The sequence below is a fragment of the Passer domesticus genome, chromosome 8 (assembly GCF_036417665.1).
Source record: "Passer domesticus isolate bPasDom1 chromosome 8, bPasDom1.hap1, whole genome shotgun sequence".
NCBI lineage: Eukaryota > Metazoa > Chordata > Aves > Passeriformes > Passeridae > Passer > Passer domesticus.
Genome location: NC_087481.1, coordinates 46,401,337 through 46,426,177, shown reverse-complemented (window position 1 = coordinate 46,426,177; position 24,841 = coordinate 46,401,337). Strand labels below are relative to the sequence as shown.

The 24,841-nt window shown below is 42.7% G+C and overlaps 1 protein-coding gene across 3 annotated transcripts; it reads right to left on the bottom strand.

The window, feature by feature from the left end:
- Nucleotides 1-537: 537 nt before the first annotated feature.
- On the bottom strand, nucleotides 538-24,797 carry PDCD11 (programmed cell death 11). Of its 3 annotated transcripts, none has more exons than XM_064431195.1 (36): nucleotides 24,680-24,797; nucleotides 23,672-23,785; nucleotides 22,953-23,090; nucleotides 22,602-22,769; nucleotides 21,855-22,016; nucleotides 21,184-21,307; nucleotides 20,677-20,858; nucleotides 20,048-20,155; nucleotides 19,402-19,608; nucleotides 18,954-19,078; nucleotides 18,324-18,384; nucleotides 17,475-17,621; nucleotides 17,107-17,358; nucleotides 16,131-16,274; nucleotides 15,230-15,430; nucleotides 14,506-14,676; nucleotides 13,924-14,140; nucleotides 12,973-13,113; nucleotides 11,919-12,034; nucleotides 11,227-11,747; nucleotides 10,682-10,744; nucleotides 10,111-10,219; nucleotides 9,528-9,617; nucleotides 9,097-9,199; nucleotides 8,403-8,580; nucleotides 7,693-7,749; nucleotides 6,784-6,906; nucleotides 6,374-6,496; nucleotides 6,015-6,210; nucleotides 5,511-5,633; nucleotides 5,044-5,184; nucleotides 3,718-3,968; nucleotides 2,926-3,094; nucleotides 2,502-2,655; nucleotides 1,782-1,947; nucleotides 538-961 (listed from the first exon to the last, which is right to left on the bottom strand). In XM_064431195.1, the coding sequence occupies exons 2-36, from the start codon at nucleotides 23,771-23,773 to the stop codon at nucleotides 790-792; spliced, it is 5,505 nt and encodes a 1,834-aa protein (XP_064287265.1). In that variant the 5' UTR covers nucleotides 23,774-23,785; nucleotides 24,680-24,797; the 3' UTR covers nucleotides 538-789. The 3 variants fall into 3 exon arrangements, with proteins under 3 accessions (XP_064287265.1, XP_064287266.1, XP_064287267.1); XM_064431196.1 differs by having other exon boundaries at nucleotides 23,672-23,780; nucleotides 24,680-24,779; XM_064431197.1 differs by lacking the exon at nucleotides 24,680-24,797 and adding an exon at nucleotides 24,445-24,528 and having other exon boundaries at nucleotides 23,672-23,780.
- Between the last annotated feature and the right edge of the window lie 44 nt (nucleotides 24,798-24,841).

Below are 24,841 nucleotides of genomic sequence, written 5' to 3'. Positions count from 1 at the left end.
AGCTTTTTTAAGTACCCAAAATACCTAACTTTTTCCAAGCAGAAGGTTACATGAGGATAACTTTTTTTCAGCACAGAAAAAACACGCTTTTCTTTAACTTCAGTGATTGCTCTTAAGAGACAATGACTACTGAAAATCACTATTTTTTCTGTCATCAATCCCTAGCAACTTGCTACAACAGATGGTTTGCCAGGGAGGTTGTGCAGTCTCCATTCTTGGGGAAATCAAAACTAAACTGGGAGAAAACCTGAGCAACATAGTCTTACTGACGCCTGATTTGAGCAGAAGCTTGAAGATCATCATCAAGAGGTTCCTTCCAGCTTTAACTATGCCACAATCCAGTGTTGCTCTGCCAATTTCTAGAGCACAAAGGCACCTGAGATAAATCTTTTGAAGTGTTAATGCATCCAAAAGACAAGAATCTTCTCTGCCATCTTAACAGTGAGAAAAATCAAATTGTAAGGCATTACTGTACTTAAAAGCAGCATGTCCTAACTGCAGCATTTCTCCAGGAAAGTAAAACAGGTACAGCTGATGTTTCTTTTGATTATAAAACAGTCTGTATTTAAAAACATGTCATCAACAGACCAGGATTATTTGTAACTTCTGGACAAAGCTGCAAACATTTATCAAATCTTTTCATTTGATTGTTCTTTCCAAGGTGGTTTGGTCACAGACCAATACTCTCCAGAAGCTCACTGTCCATGGACAGTCACAGCAGAACTCCACACTTCTCAGTTCCCACACTGCATGGAAAGCCAAGTCTCTCTGCTTTCACTTGCACCACATTTAGGTGTCAGCAAGGGAACTCTTGGTCTCCACATACTCAAGTGCTGCTCTTTTAACAGCCAGGACACTTTCTTCTGTACCAAATTTCTTCTCATAATCCAGGTAGCGTTTGAAGAAGAATTTCATCTTCTTTGGTGCCAAGCTCAGGTGTATGACCCTCTCAAAGATGTCTCTGCAAGAAACCAAAGTGATTCAAATTACTGTGTTTGTGACAGCACTCAATACAAGCCCTGTACCCTGTCTTTTAACAAATAGCAGAAAGTCTGGGAAAACATTCAGGGGAAATTGCTGTGAAGTGCTGGTGCTTGAAGAAAGAGAGTCCTGACAATTGGTCAAAATCTCTAAGTAGAAGCCTTCTACTTGCTTGCAGAACACTAAGGCTGCGAGTCAACTTAAACAAAGATCCAGGCACTGCACTGGGCCATGGATTCATTAAGTGGATGTGGAAAATTATTTCCTTTTATCACGTCTCAGGAAAAGAAATTGAAAAAAATATGGTTTTCCATTTTTATGTTACAAAGATTGATTATTTAACATTGATCTCACCCTTCAGATACAAGGCAATCCCTGCAGAGGGACAGGAGAACCTCAGTGAAGGGTGCCTAGTTTCTGTCATACAGGCCACAACTTAGAAATCAGCTCCCCTCTGCCCTGTGGAACTCTTTGGAGTCTCCACTTCCACACACCCCAGTTTTGTGAAAAAAAAGAAAAAAAAGAAGAAAAAAAGAAGAAAAAAAGAAAAAAAAAGGAAAAAAAAGGAAAAAAAAGGAAGAAAAAGGAAAAAAAAGGAAAAAAAAAGGAAAAAAAAGGAAAAAAAAGGAAAAAAAAAGGAAAAAAAAGGAAAAAAAAAGGAAAAAAAAGGAAAAAAAAGGAAAAAAAAGGAAAAAAATCCCTTGTGCTGTGGGAAGCCCTACACAACCTCACACTGCAGGGTACCTTTGCTCCTTTCAGGTGTGTTCTGCCCCTTCCCAGCCTGCTGCAGCACAACTCACCGGATTTCCTTCTGGCTGCCATGCTTGATCATGATGTCCATGTAGATGGACCAAACGTCTGTCCGCTTGGGATAGCTGCTGAGGGTGCTCTCAAAGAGGGCCTTGGCATGTTCTGTGTCCCCAGAATGGAACTCCAGCTGTGCAAACCTTGAAATGACATCCACATCTGGAAAAGTAATGACATGTTAGGGTATCACAGCAATTCTCTTCCACATGATCAAACATGACTGAGAATTATACAGAACAGAGGCAGGCAGAGACAGCACCATCTCTACCCAGAGGCAAAAGGCTCTGTTGTAAAGAGGTTCTGGACCAGGGTGGGATCAAAGTGGGAGACAGAAGGGTCACAGTTCACTTCTCATTTCAACTCTCTGCAGGAGAGAGAGGTTTATTTTTATATTCATAATGCATCATGCAGCACCCATAGGCAGCCCCAGAAACCTGAGCTTAGACCAAGTGAACTTTTCTAGAGGGCTGTAAAACTCAAAGCTGCCTTTGCTCTGGGTGCTTTACTTTTGAGCATCACAGCAAATTCTATTTGGTGTCTTTAGCAGAGGTGCATTTAGCAGTGACATGCAGCTTGAAAGTTCCCCTCCCTGAGAGTCAGCTGGCTGCACTTTTCACTTATTACAAATGCTGTCACAGGCAGAGATATCAGAGAGCAGTCCATCCCCTGTCTACAATAAGGTCCACAATAAGGCTGGGGCAGAGAGAGCTTACGTTCTTTGGTGGGCAGAGCCTTGAGAGCACGCTCCAGAAGCCTGTGTGTAGCCTCAGCCTGGCCTTGCTTCAGGAGGAAGGAGGCGTATTTCAGCCACACAGATTTCTCCTGACGGAAACGCTTCAGCATTGTGTGGTACAATTCTTCTGCTTGCTGGAAGGACAGAGCTGGGTTAGATCACACATTCCTAACAAAGCCTTGTAGCTTTAAGACTCTTGTTCTTAGGCTGGGTGTCTCTGAACACTTATGACATAAAAGCAAGCATCAATACATCCTTGCCCACTGTCAAACACAGCCATTAATTCCAGTTAAGAATAGGACAGGCCCAAAATCTGACAGCTGGAAGCTTACACCGTCAGCATTTGCAGTTTACTGGCATGCCTCAATGGGATACATGCCAGGGATCTGCTTACACTCTCTTACCTTGTACTTCTCAGAACTGGCATAGATGTCACACAGATGCTGGAAGACTTTCAGAGGCTCATTGTATTGAACTGCTCTCTCAAAAACCTTCATCAGTGTCTCCTCAGTACCATACATGTTCTCCAAGTTCAGCAGAGCTACCCAGACGTTCAGCTTTTCCTGTTCTTCCCTTAAAGCAGATGTGAACAAGAATATTCAGCCTTTTGCCAGTCTTCACCAGGTTTTTGCAAACTACCCTACACAGACTCACTGACTTGTAGCAGGCCTCCAGGACAAGAAGCAGGACATACTGCTCCTTGAAACACCATTTTTGAAATAGAGCACAGCAGTTGATTCACATTACAGTTTTTATCATTGTTTGTAATTAAAAACCAGAAGGTTGAGTCAAGAAAGCACAATATACTTAACCATGAAGTAGAGATTATTTAAGGTACAGCCCTATGACAAAAGCAACAGGAGTTTCACTGTTTCATGTTTTGATTCAAGGACATCACTGACAGCATTATGCTCTTCCAAATGCTTCTGACTGCCCAGAGGAATGTCTGTGCACTCAGTGACACCTTCAGGAGCTCCTGAGCTCATGACCTGCAGCAGGTCAGTGGTGGTGACTCAGGCCAAACCTTCAAAGGGCCAGCTGACACTTGCTACCATTTAATCCTTCTGAACTCACTAAAACAGACTCTGTCACTCCACACACACAGACTCACACTGATACTACCAGTGTTCTTCCACCACAACTACCCCACCATGACTTATTCTTTGGGGTATTGAAAAGCAGAGCTCCATTATTACCTGAAACTGATTGTTTTAAGTGCTCTCTCTGCCACAGCTCTGGCCTTCTCAATCTCTGTGGCCTGGAGGTGGAAAGCCATGTACTGCAGCCAGAGGATGGAGCTGTTGGGACTGCCCAGCACCAGGCGGTCAAAGTCATCTGCTGACTGGGGCTGCCGGCTCGGGTCCATTAGAGCCGCCTCCACTTTGCAAAGCTCCTTCTCCTTCTTCTGCTTCTCCAGCTCCTTCTCCTTCTTTGTTCGTTTCTTCAGCTGAAAGAGCAAAGCAGGAGGACTGAGGAAGGGCAGGCACTTCATGGGGGATAGGCAGGTCCAGCTAAAGCACAGCCAGACCTCAGTATGTCCAAGTGGACATACTGCTAAGCAGTTTCTACAGGAAGAGATGAGGCCAACTGTTTAAAACAGGATAAAAATTATACACACCCCACCCTTCTTACACAGCTCACACCTCAAAGAAGAGCAGCAGTGTATGAAATTCCTTTTTATTAAATGAAATTCATTGAGGCACCAAATAGTTTGCTTGTATGGCACCACAGCAGCAGGATCCACACTTTGCCCTTCCCTCTCATTCTTCCATCTTTACCCTCCAGGCCAGTACTCACTATCACTCTCCTTCACTCTGTAAAAACCTGACCCAATTTCTCCTCATGTACAACTGGGGTGTGCTGCTGGATCACTAGGGTGACTCAGGTCTAAATTTGGAACAGTGCCATAATTCTCTGCCTTGTTACCTTGGGCAATAAAGCATCAGCCATGCATTGCCTTTACAGAGATGAACTTTGAGGGACAGGAGATATCCTGAAGAGCAAACATGAAAGGAGGTCATGATCTTGTTTCTGATTTTGCTAAATTGCTCTCACTGGAAAACCTTTCTAAAGGTTACAGCATAAAAGATGATTCTTTTTTGGTGCTTTTTAGTGTTTTGCTAAAAAAGAGGACTATAACTTGAAAGGTTTTTCATCTCCAGGTTTTTCTGTAAATTTATGACACTCAGGAAAGTAAGAAACAGAGCTGACATTTAATAAAAAAGTTTTTTAATGTGAAAACATTTGTTTGACCCGAAATACTTATTTTTTTAACATGTCAACATGAGAAACCTGTTTTTCATGCAGCCATGCTAAAATTGGGCCTTTTCTCCTCTGCTTCAGAGGTACCTGCTACTAAAGTCAGTGTTCAAAATAGCTGAACAAGTTCTGTGTCAGCTGCCAAAGATGTTCCCTTGGGTTAAAAGGCTTTGCTACAGGGCAGACAGACATGCAAATACCAAAACATCACATTACAGCCACTGTGTGGTGTCTCCTGTGCAGACACTACAATTACACAGTACCTTGGACTGCATATCCTCTTCCTCCTCACTCTCTGAGCTCTCTTCCTTCTGATCCAGCACAGGTACATCCATTGCATTGTCTTCATCCCAGGTGAAGCCCATGGAAACTTGCAGCCTGGGAGCTTCACCAGGCTTCCTTACCTGTTCAGAGGAAGACAGAAAATGCCCTGGATTTTAATTTAAGGTTTTTAAACTGGGATCAGACAACTGCTCTTTGCTTGTGGCATCTCCCCATACTATTGACTGCTTGTACTTGCAAACAGCCCATAAGCAAAAACATTAACTCTGTGACCAGCTTTGCTGTAATTTATATTCCCTCCACTTCAAGCCATTTTCAGATGACACAAACACCAGTCTCTGTCACTCTTATCTGCAGCAGTAATACTTATTGTCTTGAAGTCAAATTGACACATATCAAAAGGGCTAGAAGGCCATTTCAGGCTCAGGTTCTCCTCCAAACTTCTCACCGTAGATTTCTTTTTAGCTGCCTCTTCTTCCTGGTCATCCTCTTCCTCCTCACGGTAATATACCTCAATTCCACTGTCATTTTCATCTGCTGGGCAGATCTTCCTCTTCTTTGGCTTTGCCTCCTGCAACAAGTGGAAATAAGTGGATGGTCAAGGGCAACAACTGTGATCTTAAAAGGCAATTCTGATCACAAAGTCAAGAGCCTGGCACAGCATCCCCCACTACTCTCTCAGCTAACACAGACAGTGGAGAATAAACACACACTCACCTACATGGGGTGCAAAGACCAAAGGGACAGGAAACACAACTGGGCTGTTATCTCAGCTCCCACCCAAAAGGAATAATTTTTGATCTCTGTAATCTCCAATGCAATTTAACTTTTTTTCCTAGTCTCTATAATTTTTCAGCCTCATCCTTCTGGGATGAGACTGGGATCTTCCCAGTCACTTCAGTATTTGAATCAACAAAGTCATTTAGCATATCCTGTGCAAGCACACCCATACCTGACCACTTTCATCATTTCCTCTTCTCTTTTTTGTCTTTGGCTTAGGCTCTTCTCTTTTTTCCTCATTTTCTGCCTCTCTTTTCTCTTCCTCTGCTCCATATTGTGGTAGGCCTAGGGATTCAGGCAACACACTTGGCATCCCAGTGTCCTCAGGCAGGAGAGAGAGCTCAATTTGCTTTTTTTTTCTATTTACCCTGTGGTGCATCGCCAGGAGTAGCAGTAGAAGAATAAGGAAAAAACAGAGCATTTACAATGACTGCAAGGATCTGAACTTCTTGAAACCTTCCTGTCTTTTACCCTCCCTCTTTCCATCCTCTCCTCTAATTCATAGTCCCTTTTAAAGGACATTGGACCTACCCAAGTACTTTGGCAGTGAGCAGCTTTCCTTCAGGCAGGTACTTTTCATACAAGGAATGTTTCTGTACAAAGTATGGGGAAACATTCTGGAACAGGATTCGGCCCAGGAGAGAAGTGGACAATCTGAGAAGAGGAAGAAAACCAGAAATAAGTATTCTACAGCAGGAGGAAAGACAAATAAAGTGCATTTGTGGCACCATCAGTTCTATAAAGTGTCTCAATAACTTTCCCTACTTTAATTTCACAGGCTTAGCACAGTATCCATGACATCTTGATTCCCATGAGTAAATTCATTTTGCAACCTCACATTATTCCAGAGACCATCCCCAAACAAGATTCTACAATCACTACCTCAAAATAAGTTCTTCAAGACACATCACTTGCCAGAATAATTTTCTGAGGTTACTCACCCAAAGAATACACCTGATGGAGTGATTGATTTGACATAGCCTCTCACTAGCTGGTCTTTTTTAACATCCTTAATACTTGTTATTTCAATATCCTCCACTTTGCTGTTTAGCTTTGGATTTAGCCTAAAAGAAAAAAGAAGTTAGAAGTTAAAGCACTCATTTGAATAACTCACATTCTGCTCTGGATAGCAGAAAATAGATCAGTATTAACAACAGCTAGTACTCTCTGGAAAACATTGGATCAGAGACACCCTTCAGTTTATTGGAATGTACTACTGGACAACCTGCATCTCTGCCAAGCTCTACCTAGCATTAGGGAATCCATATGCTGCTGCAAACAGAGCCAAACACATCAGCCTGGCCTTCTCTGACACTAAGAAAATGAGGAGAGTGAAATGCTGTCTGAAATTTTGCACAGCATTTGCTTGGTGTTTTCCCTACTTATTTCTAAGATACTTAATTCCACACTTCTTAATTCCACATGTAAGGAAGAAAAAGCAAAAGGCTCAGTTTTAAGAGACATTTAGGGCTAAATCTGTGATTTAATCAAAACTGTTAAAATAGAGCTGAACATTGAAACATAACATGCTTGTATTGCAAATTCAGTGGTAGAACTTTCTTTATAAAGAAACAAACAAAAAGATAAAGCCTAAAAACTATGACAAACAGAAATTAAATCTGAACCCACTTGAGCAGCTTTATGTTAAGTGCCAGACCCTTCAATGTTTGCTGATCCACAGGAAAAAAAAAAAAATCTTTCTGAAGTAGGAACAAGTATCACCCCTTACAAAAATGCATTCCTTATTCTTTTAACACTTCTCACTGATATTCCCAAACAAATAACAAGAGTATTTCATGATAATTTTTTTCACTAGTAGGAGATCAACAGACTAGAGGGATGACACATACCGGGATTGCCGGAGAGATAACTGGATTTTACCCTTCTCATTGGAGAGGACGTAACACCTGCATGGCAGAGGAGGGGGAGAAAACAGAAAGCTTTTTTACATGCTAAAACAGCCACAGGTAGAAAAGAAATATTCGCAGTAGCAGAAAAAGAAACAAAGCACTCTGTTCCTTCAAGCACCTTCTGTCTAATACAAACCAGCATGACACAATAGTTCATAAAGCTAGATAAAGGACTTCTGAAACATGTCTGGTTGATTTATTCAGTCTCTACTGCCAGTACAAAAGAGTTAGAGATTGTTACACCTGAAATCACTTGGCCTGTTGCACTGTCCAACATTCCCAACAAGAATGTGAAGCAGGGAAATGTGATTGCTTGTGCATTACAAATGTAAAAACAACTCAATAGCCAAACAGCCCACAGAACCACTGCAGAGCTGGGATACCTGGCTACCCTTACCCCATCAGTACCTTAGCTAACAGAGTAGTTACTCTCAAAAAGACAGTACATGAAGGCAGCTGAAAAGGGGCTTCTTCATAAATGGAAAATACAAGACTTTCACCCAAATATTTATAAGGGAAGTCGGCATTACTTCTTAGCCACAGACTGAGCTTATAGTCTCGTACTACCTCAAGGATCACTACCTCAAGGTCACCAAGGAGGATCCTTCTAAGCCTTGCAGCTTGAAGGAACAAGGAAGACAATTACTGACCTGACAATTTTGCCAACTCTGAAGCTCCCCAGAGGATCTTCTGTGTAAGTATCATTCAGGTGAAAGATGCTGACTTTGCCAGTCTTCCCACCTGGCAGCGCAATGGTCAAGCCAACGTGTGGAGTCACCTTTGTTACCATGCCTACAGAGATGGTGTCCTGCTCCAGTGACTGAATTCCTGAAAAAGGTGGAGGGAAAGGGCTTCATAATACTTCAAAATATGAAGCAAGAGGTAGTATGTTTGTGTAGCTAATTTTAGTTGCCTAGTCACATATCAAGCCCACAAACTTTTGGTAAGGTGCAGTCTATGCAATCTTTACTCACATCCATGACTGCCTTGGTAGCCCAGACAAGTACAACCCTTAGCTGCACAATTCCAGTATCCAGAGTAACTGACAAATGTTGATAAATGTACCACCTCACACCTGAGATTAGAAGGGAATACATTCAGAAGGGCTCAGAGAAGGGCTTCAGTCTGAGACACTAGGAAAGTGATTCTTTATTCTAGAGGCCTGATTTCGCCTGTCTTAGATGCTGCTACATCTAGGTCAGGGTCCCAGGGGTTAGTTCTGTTCTACAGGGAGGCACAGCTTGGCTCTGGAGTGTAAAATCTTCACCTGAGGGGTCAATGCAGGCCCAACTCTGAGTAAAGTACCACATGTGGTGGGGTCCTACTGTTAAGGCTCCACAATACCTGTGAGTGACAAGCAGAGGTTTGTTTCAGTGGCATCTGTTCCAGTCACTGTAGCTGATATTGCCTGGCCACTTTTAAAGCTCTTTTCTGGATGTTTTAAGACCTGAAATAAAAAACACGTTTACACTTATTTCCAGAAAGGAAGCTTTGCACAATTCTGATAGTGTTTCCCCTATGAACCTTTACACTTCCTATAAACATCTTTGAAGTGCAGTTGACTGATAGCTCAGCACTGCTTCAGTGGCTCTGCTATCCTGAGCTGAACTAGCTACAGGCACAGTACTTGCTTGTCACCAAGTCGCAGCAATGCCTAAAGGGCAGAGAACTGGGTTATGAGTTCACACAGACATCAGAAGTGTCTGCAGCCATTACTTGTGGCCAAGCATATGGGGGAAAAAAGTATGTGTAGCTCACCAGTAACAGCCTCTTACCTTGGTGTTCAGAGACAGCAGCAGGTGAGGAACTCTTCCTCGAATGTCGGGGGCAACTTCTACCTCCAGCCAGTTTTTGAACACATTATACTAAAAAGACATCAGATAACCAGACAATACAGCATGAGACCTAGGAGGGGGAAAAAAATCTTCCCTGGCAGAAATTTTTCACTAATTTTTAAGGCTAAAAAGAATTAGTCCAGCCTTGGCCTCTGCACCAAGCAAAACTGGTGGTTTGGATTCTGTTCTTACAAGCATAACACTGCTGTGGTTCACAGGCAAGTGCACACAGGGGATCAGCAGCAAGTGTACTTTGTGCTGGTGGCATACCCCAAGGCCATTTTACTACAGCCTGCTGGCAACAAACAGGCATGTCAAAGAGTCAGCCTGACTCCACCAAGCACCAAAAATTTGTTTCCTTCCTCTGCCTTCCCTGTAGGACACTGCAGTTGCCACGGGCCACTCTCACAGTTAATGAAGACCATAGTATACTCTTCAATATTTAGATCTGAGCTAAGGCCCCCAGGGTTATGTTCACTTGCTGCCTTCCCCAGCACACTTCCTGGGAAGGCTCTGACCTCACCTTCTTTACAAAACAAGTGACTGTCTGTCCAACTTCATAGAGTCCAAGTTTTTTGAGGGATTTTTCTTCTTTAAGGTTCAGCATTGGTGTGAATTCCCCTTCTTTTTCACTGTTTGCAAAAGAAGAAAGAGGACATCAGTAAAACAGCTTTGGTCCTATAGGTGAAGATGGAAGTTAGAAACCCTGGGGAATGTGGTGAGCTACTACTACTGTGACAATGTCTTTCACCCCTCCCCAGCTGCATTTTTTCTGCCAGGAATTAATTCTTCCCTGATCACAAGAGGAATTTTTTCTGACAGGAATAGACACGACAGAGTCCAGACTGGCAGAACCTGAAGCCAAAAGGACATTCAAAGGAAATCATGTGCTAGGAGAACACTGTGATATTTAACACAGCTATTGGACCCAAGTTAGTGTGAAAGAGAGAGTAAGAGGCCTTGCCTCACTGCACTACATGTGGAGGTTCTTGCTTATGGCCAGCTCCTTCATGAATGAAAGGTACAAGGGATGGGACATCCAAGAATATGAGGTCTGTGAAGCATGTGCAGACAGCACAGAGGCCAACACTTACCTTGGTCGAATGCTGAGCTCTGGAATGGATTGTGTGAAGTGTGGATGGGTGATTGGCAGGCACCTAAAGAAGAGGAAAAGGATTAGTTTCTCATGATCTCCCCAGGTCCCAGTCACCCATATTTAATGCCTCTGCACTGTCAAAAAAAACCCCAGGTGCAAGCCCTCTAAAACTACAAGAGCCTTCCAGTGCCAGTTCTTCCAATGACTATTTCAGTAGCAATTTAGGCAACCAAAATATCCCACCAAATTGAGTCCCTTGTGCCTGTATTTAGGGCTTCCACTGGATCTTAAGAGTTTAGACATCTTTTTTTTTCTTGCAGTCTATACTCAAGATAAATACAGCAACACAGATAGAAACCTTATTTACTGAAAGCTGGATCTGGGATAGAATATAATATCAGATTTCCTCAGGCCTCAACTACTCCAGCAAAGGCAGCTGTAACAGCATCTGTTGACAGAGGACCTAGATGACCTGAATTGAAACACAAACTGTTTCATCCTCTGCATTCCTCCAGAAGCAATACCATGTACATGTTTTCCCACCTGTGAGTATTCACATCTCTGCCTCCAATGACTCGAGCAGTCACTTTCTGTCCGGCTTTCAGAGTAGAAGTTGGAAAAGAGCCTATGGGCACCTCATCCAGAATCCGGGATGCATGGATTGAACCTGTCAGCTTGTCATCAATAGCAACGGTGACGTGGGTGGGTTTGACGGATTTGACGGTACCAGTAACAACATCCCCTGGGGACAGGGAGTGTTTCACAGCAGGAAGCATCTCCTCCAGTGCTGTCTCGGACTCGTTCCGTGCCCTTACAAAAACATTCTTCTTGGCTGGGCCCTGTACTGCTAACAAGACTCCGTGGCTGTTCTCCTTCACGGCTTTTAAGGTGGCAGAGATTGTCTGTCCCACCCTCAGTTTTTCCGAGTCGAAGCGGAAGGTGTCGTTGAAGTGGCAGGCGATGGGGACAGCTGCCAGCTGGCCTGTCTCCAGCAGAGACACGATGGCAAAGTGCTCTGTGATGTGCTGCACCACTGCAGAGTGCTGCGAGTTCTCTCGGAGCCGCTAGACAGAAATGGACAGAGAGAGTGACTGCTCCTGCTGAGATTTGGATTCCCTCCACTCTACCTCCCACAGCTCTAAAAGAGGAAACAGCCCCCCTTGAAATTTATTAATCAGCTACAGTTTGCCAGACAAGCAAAAACACACAAACCCAAAAACAGAACTCATACTCACTCGCTTGGGTCTTTGCTTTAACAGTTCTTCCCGAAGAGAAACATACACCTCAGATGTGAGGGCATCCACGTGAAGAACCAGTGCCTTCCTTTTCTCACCAGGAGCAATATTTTTGGCTACAAATGAGAAAAAGGAGATTATATTCTGATGACAATGAAGAATTCTGAGCAACTGTGATAGTGCTATGTGACAAACATGGAAGGTTTAATTCCTGATGACAAAAGCCTGCTTAATCACTATTGTATCTGAACCAAATTAGTACCAAATATATAGTAAGTCTATTTAAGAACAGATTCTCCCAACGTTACTGGCAATGAGAAACAGAAAGAGAGCTTTGTATTTGGAAAAAGTCTGATCTTTCTTGGAAAAACTAAGTTGATTTTATGAAGACACAACTCTTAAATAATGAAGACTGACTAAAAACAAGGTCAAGATAACATAAAGAAGATTTTCCGACTATTTGCACAAAACTATCATCAGTCTACCGGTTGCTAATTTAAAAAATAAAGAAACTCTTCTGACACAGAAGTGCTGGGGTTATTACTTCTGCTGAAATTAGAGGTTTATCTTGCTTGGTTTATTCATTACTTCAGCAAATATATGTTTGATTTTGCCATATGACATCTTTCTTTTATTTCTTAATTAAAACAAGACCATAATTTTTCAAAGTAATTGATTTTTCAAGAAAAATTCACAGCAATTTCAGATAGAGCATACTCTAAGGAATACCTTTCTAAAGGAAGAAGAAAACAAAACAAGAAAGCTGAAGCTTGTATTCATACTTGTCTATATACAGTATGGTTCAACTAAGGATCTCTGAGCACAAACTAGATGCCCAAAACAAGAGACAAAATTAACAGAAGCACAGGGAGGTTTATATAATATTTTCTGAGTCACACAAATGGGCCAGCAAGACATTGGGAAACTGAACTACTCTTCAAGGCCATCCCTACTCTGATCAGACTTCTCCCTATTAGTTCCTCATCAGCAGAACCCACTTTGGGAGAGGTTTCAAAGTACAAGACTGAAATCTAACACAAGCAAAGACCCTCACCTCCCAAATGGTAACGGGTGGCAGTTACAGTCAAGCCTGTGACAGAGCTGCCACTGAACAGTGCTGAGCCATCCTCCCTCACATCCTGCACGACCAGATGCACCCTCTTCCCAGGCACCAACTCACAAATGCTGGGCTCTCCTAAATAAAGGGAAGAAAAAGTGGGAAATCAGTTTTACTTATGCTGTTTCTTCACAAAACAAAGACAAGCCTTTGCATTTACTTAGTGGTACAGGAAGCATTAATCTATCTTCATAAGGGAAAACAAAGCCTAGGCTTATGAATCTGTGGAAAATACGAAGTAAATTTTAAGAGTTAATCAAAGCAGAAACCCTTTTGTGGCATTAAGGACCTAATAATTTTAGAGTGAGTATTTTCCCATCTTATACGAACACTGGCACCCAGCATTGCATATGGAAAAAAGTGAAAGCAAAACAGATTAACACTAGAAGTACAAAACAGACCTGTCACTTCACAATTACAGAAAACAAACATTAAAAAGTACCAGATATAGGAAGAATCTAAAAAGACAGTCAGAATTTGATAAAAACACTAGAAAAACAGCATGTGAGAAAACCCCTGCTGGAGGACCTATAATGCATGTAAGTAAATCTATGTGAACAAACACACTCATGTGAGTACTGTGTTTGGGTTATCACAAGCCCTTGATCCAAAATGCAAATCCAGTCCTCTTGATCAATGCAAGAGGCTTAGGAGACTTCAATGAAAAAAGCAATTTCTTTGGCTTGTTCCAGCTGTACTTACAAAAAGCCTCTTGTCAATGGCAGACATTGCACACACATCCTTTTTCTAATAAGCTACTTTGGGAAATGAAGTCTTTGCTTGAACTGAACTTTCTCTCACTTAAATGTTTTTCTTTTCTTGTTCCTCTACAGCACCTTTTTTTTTTTTTGACCTGATACCCTTTAGCAGAACGTTTATAATCTTTACCTCTTTTCAACAAGTCCCTGATTTCTTTCAGCTCCTTGAAATATTGATTCAGGAGGCCAAAGCTCTCTGCAGCAGAATCTCCTGAGCTGCACTCGGACACCTTCAGATTGACGAGCACACGCTGCTTCTCCTCATCAATGCTCATCAGCTTTGCAATCACAGTCTGTCCCACCACAAAGTGGTCCTTGGTGTCTGTCACAAACTTGTCACTCATGCTCTGTGCAAAGCAAAGAGAGGGCAAGGTTACTGAGCACAGCTGGTACTGATCAACCACCCACAGAGCTGTTCAGAAGGGTTTGAGTTACGACGTCATGTAAATGCATAAGAGAAATTAACAAAGACTAAGAAAAACCCATCAATTAAAATTAATTACTGAGGTCACATGAAATCCTCGTTGAAGCTTAAGCTAACTTGAATGAAGAGCTTAATTTAATTTTGGAAGTGATTTAAAAGGCAAACCTAAACCCTTTTACCCTGAGGCAGGAAGCTGTGCAAATGCAGGGCCTGCAGCCCAGTTGCTCCCTCCTTGTTTTTGCATCTGATCACACACATGCTGCTTACTGAAATGGAGGCATTGCTTACCACTTTAGGTGCCAGTCCTGTCACACCAAAAGGGAACTCCACAAACACTCCAAAGGGCATCACATTCCTCACATAACCAGTCAACAGCATCCCAGGCTGGATTTCTGAGAAGCTTCTTACAACTTGCTGCTCCTGTACAGCAGAAATCACTGCAGACTTTCTACTCAAGATCTGAACAACCAGTTAAGAAAATTGGGAAAAGATGAATGAAAGCAGCACGATGCCAAGCAAATTTCTCAGTGCTGCTAACCATTGGGCTAAAGCACTTGCTGCAAGTTAGAGAGCACAGGAGTGCTAAATGCTGTAATTCCAATTTTTGTCTTGGTCTCCCTACACAAAAATTTAGCAACTCATGTCTCTTAAACTGCTCAGCATTAAAGACAGATGCTTCACAGCACCGGGAATATCAACTTCCTAACAATTCAGTTCAGATTTTTTATAAAAAACCAGCAATTTTTTTCCTAAGGTTGTGATAGGTTTAACAGCCCAGAAGCTGATTGGGAAAACAAGTCAGCGCACAACCTAGTTCTGAAGAGACTCCAGCCCCAGCTGAGCCTCACTTCCAGAACAAGTTATAATGCCTCTTTGAAGTATCATCAGCATGACAGGCACTTCCACTTCACACTAGCTACAGTAATCTTATGTTCATTGCAGATACTCTGGAATCCTGAGAGACAGCTCCTTCCCCACACTTGGTTTGCCTGGTTCAGGTGGCAAAGGATACAATGTGCTCTCCCTTGTCACTCAGATACATAACTCTGGGCAGGACATCTCCCTCTTGAAGACAGTGCCACAGGAGCTTGGAGGTACCAACAAAGTCAGAGAGGTGCAGCATGGGGATCCAGGCTACCACATTGTCTTCATCTTCTAAGATGGAAACTTCTAACCCATTATCTTTCTTCTTCAAGATTTTCACATCAACAATCTGAAAAGAGAACGAGTACAGTGATATAAAATTCCAAGTGTTTTTGAACTCATTTATTTTGATGCACAGGGGATGGGATGTGATGTGCTGCAGAGGGTTTAACGTTGCCTCCCAGCTATACATGAAAAACTCTCACATCAACAGGGCTGAGCTAAGAAGCATACCAACACTGCAGGTAAAATAAAAACTAATTCTCAAGTCCCAGAGAAATAAAGAGCTGGAAACATTCTCTTGGTTGTGACTTTTCATTTGAAGGGTGAAGGGAGTAATTCAAGATTAGAACTGTCCTGTTCCTGCATTAGCAATATCTGCAGGGAGTTGGAAATTGTTTATTGCAAAAACAGGGAAACATTTCAGAACATTTCTCTAAAGCGTTTCTTTTCCAGGGAGCAAAAGTAGCTGGTTTTGGAGCAAGAAAATCAGCAGCATCCAAAAAATTAAAAGAGGATTCCACCTTAGGAGTAGGAGCACTAATTGCTACCTCCAGAGGGACTCTCCTGGGACTCCTTTATCCTGACCTCTGAAAACTGAGATACCATTTTTGATCCAAGAGGTCAACCACAGAGTAAGAAATGCACATTTAATGCTAGTTCCTGATTACTGTCAGCTTTCTTGAAGCAAAGTTGTTCAAAGTGATACCAAATCATATGGAAAATGAGTAGGAAAAGGCTAAAAAGGAATCAGGCACTGAATTCAATACCTCTCCTATCTGGTACTTCATTTCCTGTTTCTCCTTTGGAGTACATTTCCATTTGTCCTCAGGGCCAGGTTTGCTTGATAATCTGAAGGACAATAAGAGTCTTTCCTGCTGACGCTCACATTTTAAGACCACTACTTTAAGAACCTGAATTAAAAAAAAATTATAAAACACAGGTTAAGTTCAGCTGACCCTCCTCAGTTTGCTACCACCTACAAAAGAAGACAGGGACATACATACACAGTACACTTTTCTCTCACACCTATGGATAGCAGGCCAGTGTTTAGAACTCAACAGGTTCAACCACAGACAAATATCAGAAGGGTATTTTCCCGCAAAGGGAAAACAGAAGTACATAATCATTAAATGTGCTTGTGAAAGTATGTACCAGGTCTGTAGCAGAGTTGAGAATAAAATCCAGATCTCCAGAACTACAGTCAGAAATTCTGACTAGAAAATTACCTTTCTCCTAAGACAACCAAAAAATAACAGAATTAAAGACAAAGAAAAGCATCAGAAAAAATAATGAAGAGGGCTGAGATCTCTGTAACTTTGCCCGTAACAAAAACCAGAACTGTGAACAACACAGTTCCTAAAGTGCCTGTAATTTGAAACCAGCAGGATAACCAGAGTAACACTGAGGCAGAAAACACCATCCTTATGAATCTGTAATATCCTTATGATTTCCTCAGGAGAAACAACAAAACTTGAACTCCAGACTTCTACTGAGAATCAAGTCACATGATGTGTTCTCCTGCAGAACAGAGAGCCTAGAAACAAAGGCACGTCAGACATACCCAAAGAAGAGCTGCCCTTTTAACAGTCCACCCTGTTTAAATGGAGCACAACTAAGTAATAAAGTGAAAGGACATAAACATCTCTCGGTGTAGCTGTCTCCTCAGGAAAATCCACATTGAAGCCAACTGCAGATTTCTCTTTCCCACTAAAATACGTGGCACAGCAGAGGTACATTAATTACCTGGCCTTCATAGAAGACTTTTTCTGGACAAGATATGGGTTCTGAGCCCAGCTCATTCTTGGGTACCAGACCTTTGACATCATTGTAGAACTTCACAATGCAGCCAAACTCCCTTGCACACACTACAAAGCCATGTGTGATCAGGCCTGGTTTTGCATCTTCATAATTTGAGAGGACTGGAAGCTTTGACTGAACGAGACTTTTCTTTAGAGTAAGGATCAGCTTCTTTCCTCCAGGATTGCACTCCAGCACCTACAAGAATGGAGTACAGAGGTTCAATAAGCATGTCTGCCCCTGCCTGATCAATCCAGCTGCTACATACTCAGAAGAGTGCAAAACAGCTGAAGACTCTGTCTGGCAGCTCTCACCCGACACTTGACTTCATCTCCTATGTTGTACTTCTTCTCAGGCTGCTTCAGGATCACATCAGAGAGATGGAGGGATGGCACAAGTCCTCTAATCCCATCAGCCACCTTCACCTGCATCCCAATGGGTTTTAGAGAGAGCACTTTGCCCTATAACCCAAAACAGGGGAAAACTTGGTAAATTCATCATGAAAAGCAGACAGTGGTCATGTAGGAGACAGCCAAGACACTACAACACCTACAATCACCAAATCTAATCACATTTTAAAAAAAAGTAATCTTACACCAAACTACATTCCACCCAACTAATCTGACCTGTTAACTTTTATATACTTCATAATGTTGTTGTACAGCCTCTTTTCTTTAAGACTACCTCTGCAAAATTCCTATTGATTCCAGCAAGCTAGGATTTTTTCCAGAGACATATCCAATACACCCATGACTCAGACATAAAAATCATAATGAGTAACTTTCTGCCCATCAGCTCATTGTGATTGTTCAACTATGAACTTTTACTTTGACTGCAAGGCAAGTTTTCATTTCTTTCGCTCAAGTCTTTCTAAAAATGTATTTATTGCATTTATTAAATAAATGTATTTATTTATTTTTATCTATGACTGACCATAGATAAAATTTGATTGTCTTTGCTACATCACTAATAAAAACATGAACAAAATGGGAAGAGTACTGCATTCCATTAATCAATTTCAAAACCTTGAAAGACAAGGTTTTTCTCTTTTTTCTTCTCACTAGTCTGGACCAGAAGTTGGACACACATACTAGGCAGAAGAAGTGCACATTGGCAAGATCACTGTTTTAAGTCTAACATGCTCAGGTCCTTCAGAAGCTCACCTGCACCACATCACCCGTGTGGATATCCTGGTACTGCAGAAACCGTGCTTCAATAACCTGGCTAGAGAAGAGACACAAAGAGACCAGTCAGTCAGCTTGAAGGAAATCCAAGATAAGAGAGTTCCATCTCTGACTTATCCCAAATATCCATTATTCCAGACACTCCACAGTGTTCTACAACTCCAGAGCTGTGTTTTACTCCACTGACCAATCTCCAAAAACAGCTCTTAGGACATAAAATTCAGGGAGGTTCACCAGGCTCCATTCCAGGTGACAGTCACACAGTTATGCCTCATGAAAGGAGAGCCCATTATCTGCTTTGCTTAAAGCCACAAAGTTGGAAGTACTAAGAGGGACTTTAGAATACAAATGAGCTGCTATAACAAGGCTTGATTTCCTGCTGAATTGTGGTCTTCTGCCTCAGCTCACCAACAATACCGATGGTGTCCCATTTCCACAGAGTATGGGGAATATGTGGAGGATGCCCAGACAACCTGATGTGCCACAACACAGATAAAAGTCACAAACCCCAAATGTCAAGTTCCAGTCCTGCAAAGCAGTGTAATTTTCGACTCTCAAACACCTTTCTAACTCTTCAACCAGTTTTCTGGAAGAGTCTGTCATACTCACTTCTTCAGAGATACAATACACATCTCATCCATCAGGCTGTAGTCAATGATCCGACATTTATGTTTGGAACCTTCCTTAAATGCCCCAGGTTTAAAGGATTTTCTGGTTTTTGAAAGATGTTTCAACTAGAAAAAAAAAGCAATTACAAGTGAGTGTTTGGAAAGTGGAAACACTGATATAGGCCCTAGGTTGAAGTGGCAGCATCCATCAAAACTGTTCCTCTAACATTCTCTTCGTGCAGGTTTCACCAGCTCTTCCACAACAACCCTCCTACATTTAAATTCAAACAAGGACATGTATCATTTGACAAACACCTCACATGCTATCTTAATTTTATTGCATTGCCTTACAAAGAGGATAAAGGCACGAAACAAAAACCTCTCCTAGCCCTCTTTCCCAGCAGGCTAAGACAGACACGGAGGACTTGCCTCGCCAGCCTGGCACTTACCCGTGCAAATGCAAGAGTGCCATCATCAAGCTCAAAGATGGCCCCGAACTGCTTGTAGAAGGCTCTGACGGTGGCCTCCTCCAGCACTGCCCCCATGCGCGGGCCGGGCAGCTGGCGCGGGGCTCCCCCGGCGTGCAGGAAGGGCGCGCGCAGCGTGAGCCGCACCGCCCGCGACGTGGGGTGCACGGACAGCACGCAGGCCTTCACCTGGGAACACACAGTGCTCACTCAACAAAGAGGACAAAGGCTCCCCACTCATGCTCATAGACATTCTGCTTGGTACCTGAACTCTCTGTCCACATGCAAGCATTTTCCAGTATTGCTACTAAGACATCGCTCGCTTCTAACAGCTTCTCCAAGGAGGGATTTTTGCTTTTGACTCTTTATGGACTAGGCTGGTATCAATGCAGGGAGGGGAACATGACCACACAAGTCATGTTTCTATCCCTTGCAAATCTCCAGCTTCCCAAATAAGTCTTCCAGGAATGGCTTTGCTCTTTACAGCTTTAAAGCAGCCACAATAGTAATTCAAGTAGAAGATATGAAACAAGCTATCAGACTTAAGATTTCAGAGATAATTCCACAAAAATGTTGGAGAAGAGACATTGTAAGCCACATAACTCCAGGCATACTCCATCCTCCTTACCACTTGATCTGGAGAATAGTTCATGGATTTCTCTGGGTCAATGTGCATGAAATCCACAATGCCAGTGAAGTAAGACAGAAATGTCAGTTTCATCCCAAGTGGGGCCACCTAGAAAAAAGGAGCAAAAAGATGCCAAAAAAATTTCCACGCTCAGTTTTCATGCTCCAGAGAGCAATTCACACATTTCAAAAAATGGCACTGTCAGTGTTAATCAACAAGCACATCACGAGAGACAAAAAAACTGCTAACAATTCTGCTTTGCACACTCTGTTGAAAAAACAAGCCTTCTGTTTTTTGATAAAGCTGTGTGTATTCTGAATACTGCTATCCTGTTGAATATTTAGCAGTAAAGGCCAGAAAACACAAAATTAATCCTGTTCTGCTTCAAACTCAATCAGCAGCTTCAGTCTGAAGCCTTTATACCCAGAGCATCACAACCAGAACTGAGATCAGACCTCAGGTGAATGCAGTGGAGGGAAGTGTCTAGCAGATTATGTTTGCTACTGCTAAATAATTGAGACCAACCAGAAATTTTCCAGGACATAAACTCATCTTTGCTTCACCTGTCTACTGTCTTCAACAACGCTCAAAAGACCAATCCAACAAAAGAAACCCAAAGCAGAGCTTACCTTCTGCACTCGAGCTTTCACCACCAGGCCTGGCAATAGATTGGAGAGTGCCCAGTTCTGTCGCTCTGTGGCAATGGATGCAGCCACCTCCGATCGATCAATGGACAAACAGACCACCCTGCCCTCATTCTTCACCTCCACAATGAGGCAGTTCAGGCTCTGGCCTATTTTCAAGGCGGGCCCTACAAAGATAAGTCACAGCATAAAATCTCTAGCAGGAACACTCAGTATTTCCTCCCACACTTTCCAAAGCTTTTACAGAGTTCCCTCTCAATCTGTGTGAAGTTTACTGCCAGCAGGGCTTGGAACTCAGTCTCTCAGATCAGGGGCTGAACACAAAGCCTTGTTGCAGACCAGCCACAAAACTGCTGCTTGCAGCAACCTGCACAGACTCCAGCTTGACCCAATGCCACCAAGGTGCACTAAACCACAGATATAATAGACTCTAATCCCTGTCATTCTCCACCTCCATTTTAACCCATCAGATCCTCCTGCACTAATTCTTACCTTTCTTGACTGCTTTGATGTAATTTTTGGCTTTCTGATGAGGCAGGAAAGCATGAGTTCCAATGACACCAATATCTATGAGGTAGCCATGGTCTTCCACACTCGACACAGAGCCAGAGAGCAGCTGTTGGGAGGAAAGCACTGCAACTCAGCAATGTAATGAAGCAGCCGGGTCTTCAAAGAATGAACATATGGTAAGAGATTCACCAACCAGAGCAGTAGCAAGAGCACTACATTCTTTCTTATTACACAGCTCACCTAGCAGTGAGGAATTAAGTCTACCTTTATTTAGCTATATACAAAAGGAGCTCACAAACTAGTAGGAAAATAATTCTGATGCTCAAAAATAGCAGGTGCATACAATCATGCAGCTGAAAACACAAAACAGAAACAACCAAGCACCTCTGCAAGCTATTTTATATATTACTCTCTGTAAAAATTAACAAAGAAACCTACTCAGAAAAAAAAATCATTAAATAACTTGGCCATATTGAAACAGAATGAAGTGAAATAATTTCATGAATGACAACCTGGAGACAAGAACTAAACCCACCCTCTCCTCACAGGTCACTTCCGTGGTGGGAGCAGCTCCACACTCTGCTCTGATCCCACGTAAGGACAAACTGAAATGCAAGAGCCCAGAGAGGCTGTGACAGACCCAGAGAACTTACCATGCCTGCTGCTAGTGCTGTAGAGTTCAGGCCCTTGTTGACCTTCTTGGGGTCAATCGATAACTTGACACTGCGACGTCCATCGTCACTTTTCTCAATGCTGGTCACGATGCACCTGACCAGTGTCCCTGGAGAAAACATGTCTGGGAGCGAATTCAGCTCCTGCCCAGCAACATGATCAACAGAGAAACATACAATTTTTACAATGGTAAATAACATAAGGCTAGAATTTGTTATTGAAGCAGATTTTGAAAACAAAATCCCATAAGAAAGTCCTGTTTCTCTGTCAACACTTCAGGAACAGGCAGGAAATGCCACAAACACTGGAATCTCAATAGAGAAGCAGGGATGACACTATGTCATGTCAGCAAGACTGAGAGGCTTTGCTTAAAAACACTGTGTGGGCTGGAGTCAGGAGACTGCACTGAGGAAACATCTACAGAGCCAACAGTGACCCTAACCTGGCCTCCTCCTTCAGCACCACCAGCAAAGGGGTAGTGCTAATCCCACATTCCGCAACACCTCGGGAAAATTTAGGCACTGCTGACACCAGAGAGACAGGGTAACTGATTATTTCATTTTGGTTTTTTTCTAGAGTCAGCTGTTACCAGGAAATTGCAAAGTTCGCTTGGAAAATCCAGTTCCAAACCAAGGTCAGTCAATGTCAGGCTCCTAAGCAATACCTCAGGGTTGGTTCTGAGGTACTAACAACACTCTCTAGCCCCAAGCACAAATCACAGGTCTCACCTCCAGGACTTCTCCTTGGGCCACCTGCTTGGTCAGCAGTTTGCTGTAGGCATCGCTGATCTGCGTGACCGGCACAAACCCGGAGAGGCCGTTGGGCAAACTGACGGTGAGCTCGTAGTCACTGACCTCTTTTATACAGCCAAGGAGCAGCATCCCCTCACTGAGCGCCTGGCAGGGCAGGAAAAATAGCACACTATGCATATCTTGGTAAGCCAGTGATAACTGGGGGACAAGCAGTTAAGTTGTGTACTGGATCACAGATGTATTTGGCAGGTTTAGGGAGGAAAAACATGCCATTTTTACGTAGCCCAGAAAAGAGAGGCACACAAAATCAAACATTTATGCACCAACCTCAATTGTGAGTGGTCCAATATTCATAACATTGTCTTTAACAGCAGCTTTAACAGTTTTGTCTGCCTTGAACCTTTTCTGCTTTTCTTGATCATTTTGGCTCCTTTTTCGTTTCAGGGATTTTTCTTCATGTTGAACCTAAAGCATATTACAAGCACAGAAGGTTAAAAAACAAAAATGGAAAAAGAAACAAACTTTACACTATGGCAGAACTCTGCTGCCATGAATAAAATACTGATTTGGACAAAAAAAAAAAATAAGAGAACCATCTTGCTAACTGTTGTCTGTCTACATGCAAGTCTTCCAAGTATCTCCTTTGGCTGAGGCTGATTATTTATAAAGCCTATATATTTCTGAATCTTGGGAATGAAAAAGAGTGATGCAAGAGATCTGCACCACACTCTACTAACAGAAAGACCAACTTAACCTGCATCCAGTAACACCAGGCTCACCATGCAGCACCTTGGGATAAGATGCTCATGGAAAGTTTAAAAGCTACAGCCTGATCAATTTTGACTGAACTTTCTGTCATCACAATCAAGATGTAACAGGTAACAGAGATCTTTCAGAGATCAGGAGGATGGTGGATGCCAGCAGACATCCATTTCTGGGAGTCCTTCTGTAGTTTACTGCAGAAGTAACAGGTAGAGAGGGCTGCAGTCAAGTTCTGACAGTGGAAGAGCTCTGAGAAGTTAACCAAGAGCATGCAAACAACATACATCAAACAAATTGTCTCGCTCTGACTTTGGCTTGGGTGTTTTTCCCTCTGCAGGTTTCTTCTGGACGCCTCCTCGAGGAAAGTTTTCTTCCATGGATGCCATGATTGCACTGCTCTGGGACAAATGACAAAGCAGAAATAAAACATAGTTTTTTTCCTTGTTCCTCACAAATACTGAGGTGACATGAGTGAACTGCCTCCAAAAAAAGAAAGACTTTGGATGGCTGTTCTAGTTAGTCAGTGACAAAACAGAAACATCCAAATGGATTTATTTAACACTTGACTGCAATGAAGTGTTGCAATGATCTATCTAAATATGCACATCCATAACTTTTTACTACTGCACAGCTCCACTGTGTATTACAGTATTCATTTTTAAGGCTCTTGGATACATCACATATATATTAATAAAACTGCTTTAACCATATTTTGCCTAAACCAGTCTTTATTATATTCAGTGGCTGAATTTACCAGCTTCAGTCACCAAGGAGAAAGCTGTGAGCAAAACACTAGGTAAGCTTGGCTTGCATTTTTACTTTTTGAACGCTACTTATTAATTAAATACTTATGATCAATATAACTTGCTATCTCTTTGTCTAAGCCGTAAGTATATGTATATAAAATAGATGTTTAACCTTACTATTTCAACCAATAAACAACACTTTGCTTATCTGGCCACAATTCACTTGTAACTACCACTAATAAATAATAATAAATAAAAGCAGCTGCTAGTACTATATTATTATTGCTTATGGCACTTATATTATTACTTACACCACTGCATATTATTAGCGAACAGCACTTCTACAAAAAACAGCGCTGAAACCCTATCCTGTCAAACCTGAGGCAGCCTGTTAGCCACACAAAACTCCTCTAAAGGCAAAGCACGCGATAAGGCGAAAGCCGCCAGGGCACGCTCCAGCTCGGGGCTCGCTGAGGAACTCACACACACCTCCCACGGCCGGCAGCCGAGCCGGCCCCGCTGCAGCGGGCACGGCTGGCACCTTACCTGCCCGGGGGCCGCTGCCAGGGGGAAGCGCGGGGTCGGGATTGGGATGGTTCCCGGGATGAGGATCGTTCCCGGGAGGCGCACGCGGCGCCGGGCGGAAGCGGCGCGCGGGGCTGAGGGCAAGGGGCGGCCGGAAGTGGCGCAGCCGCGCCTCAGCCACCC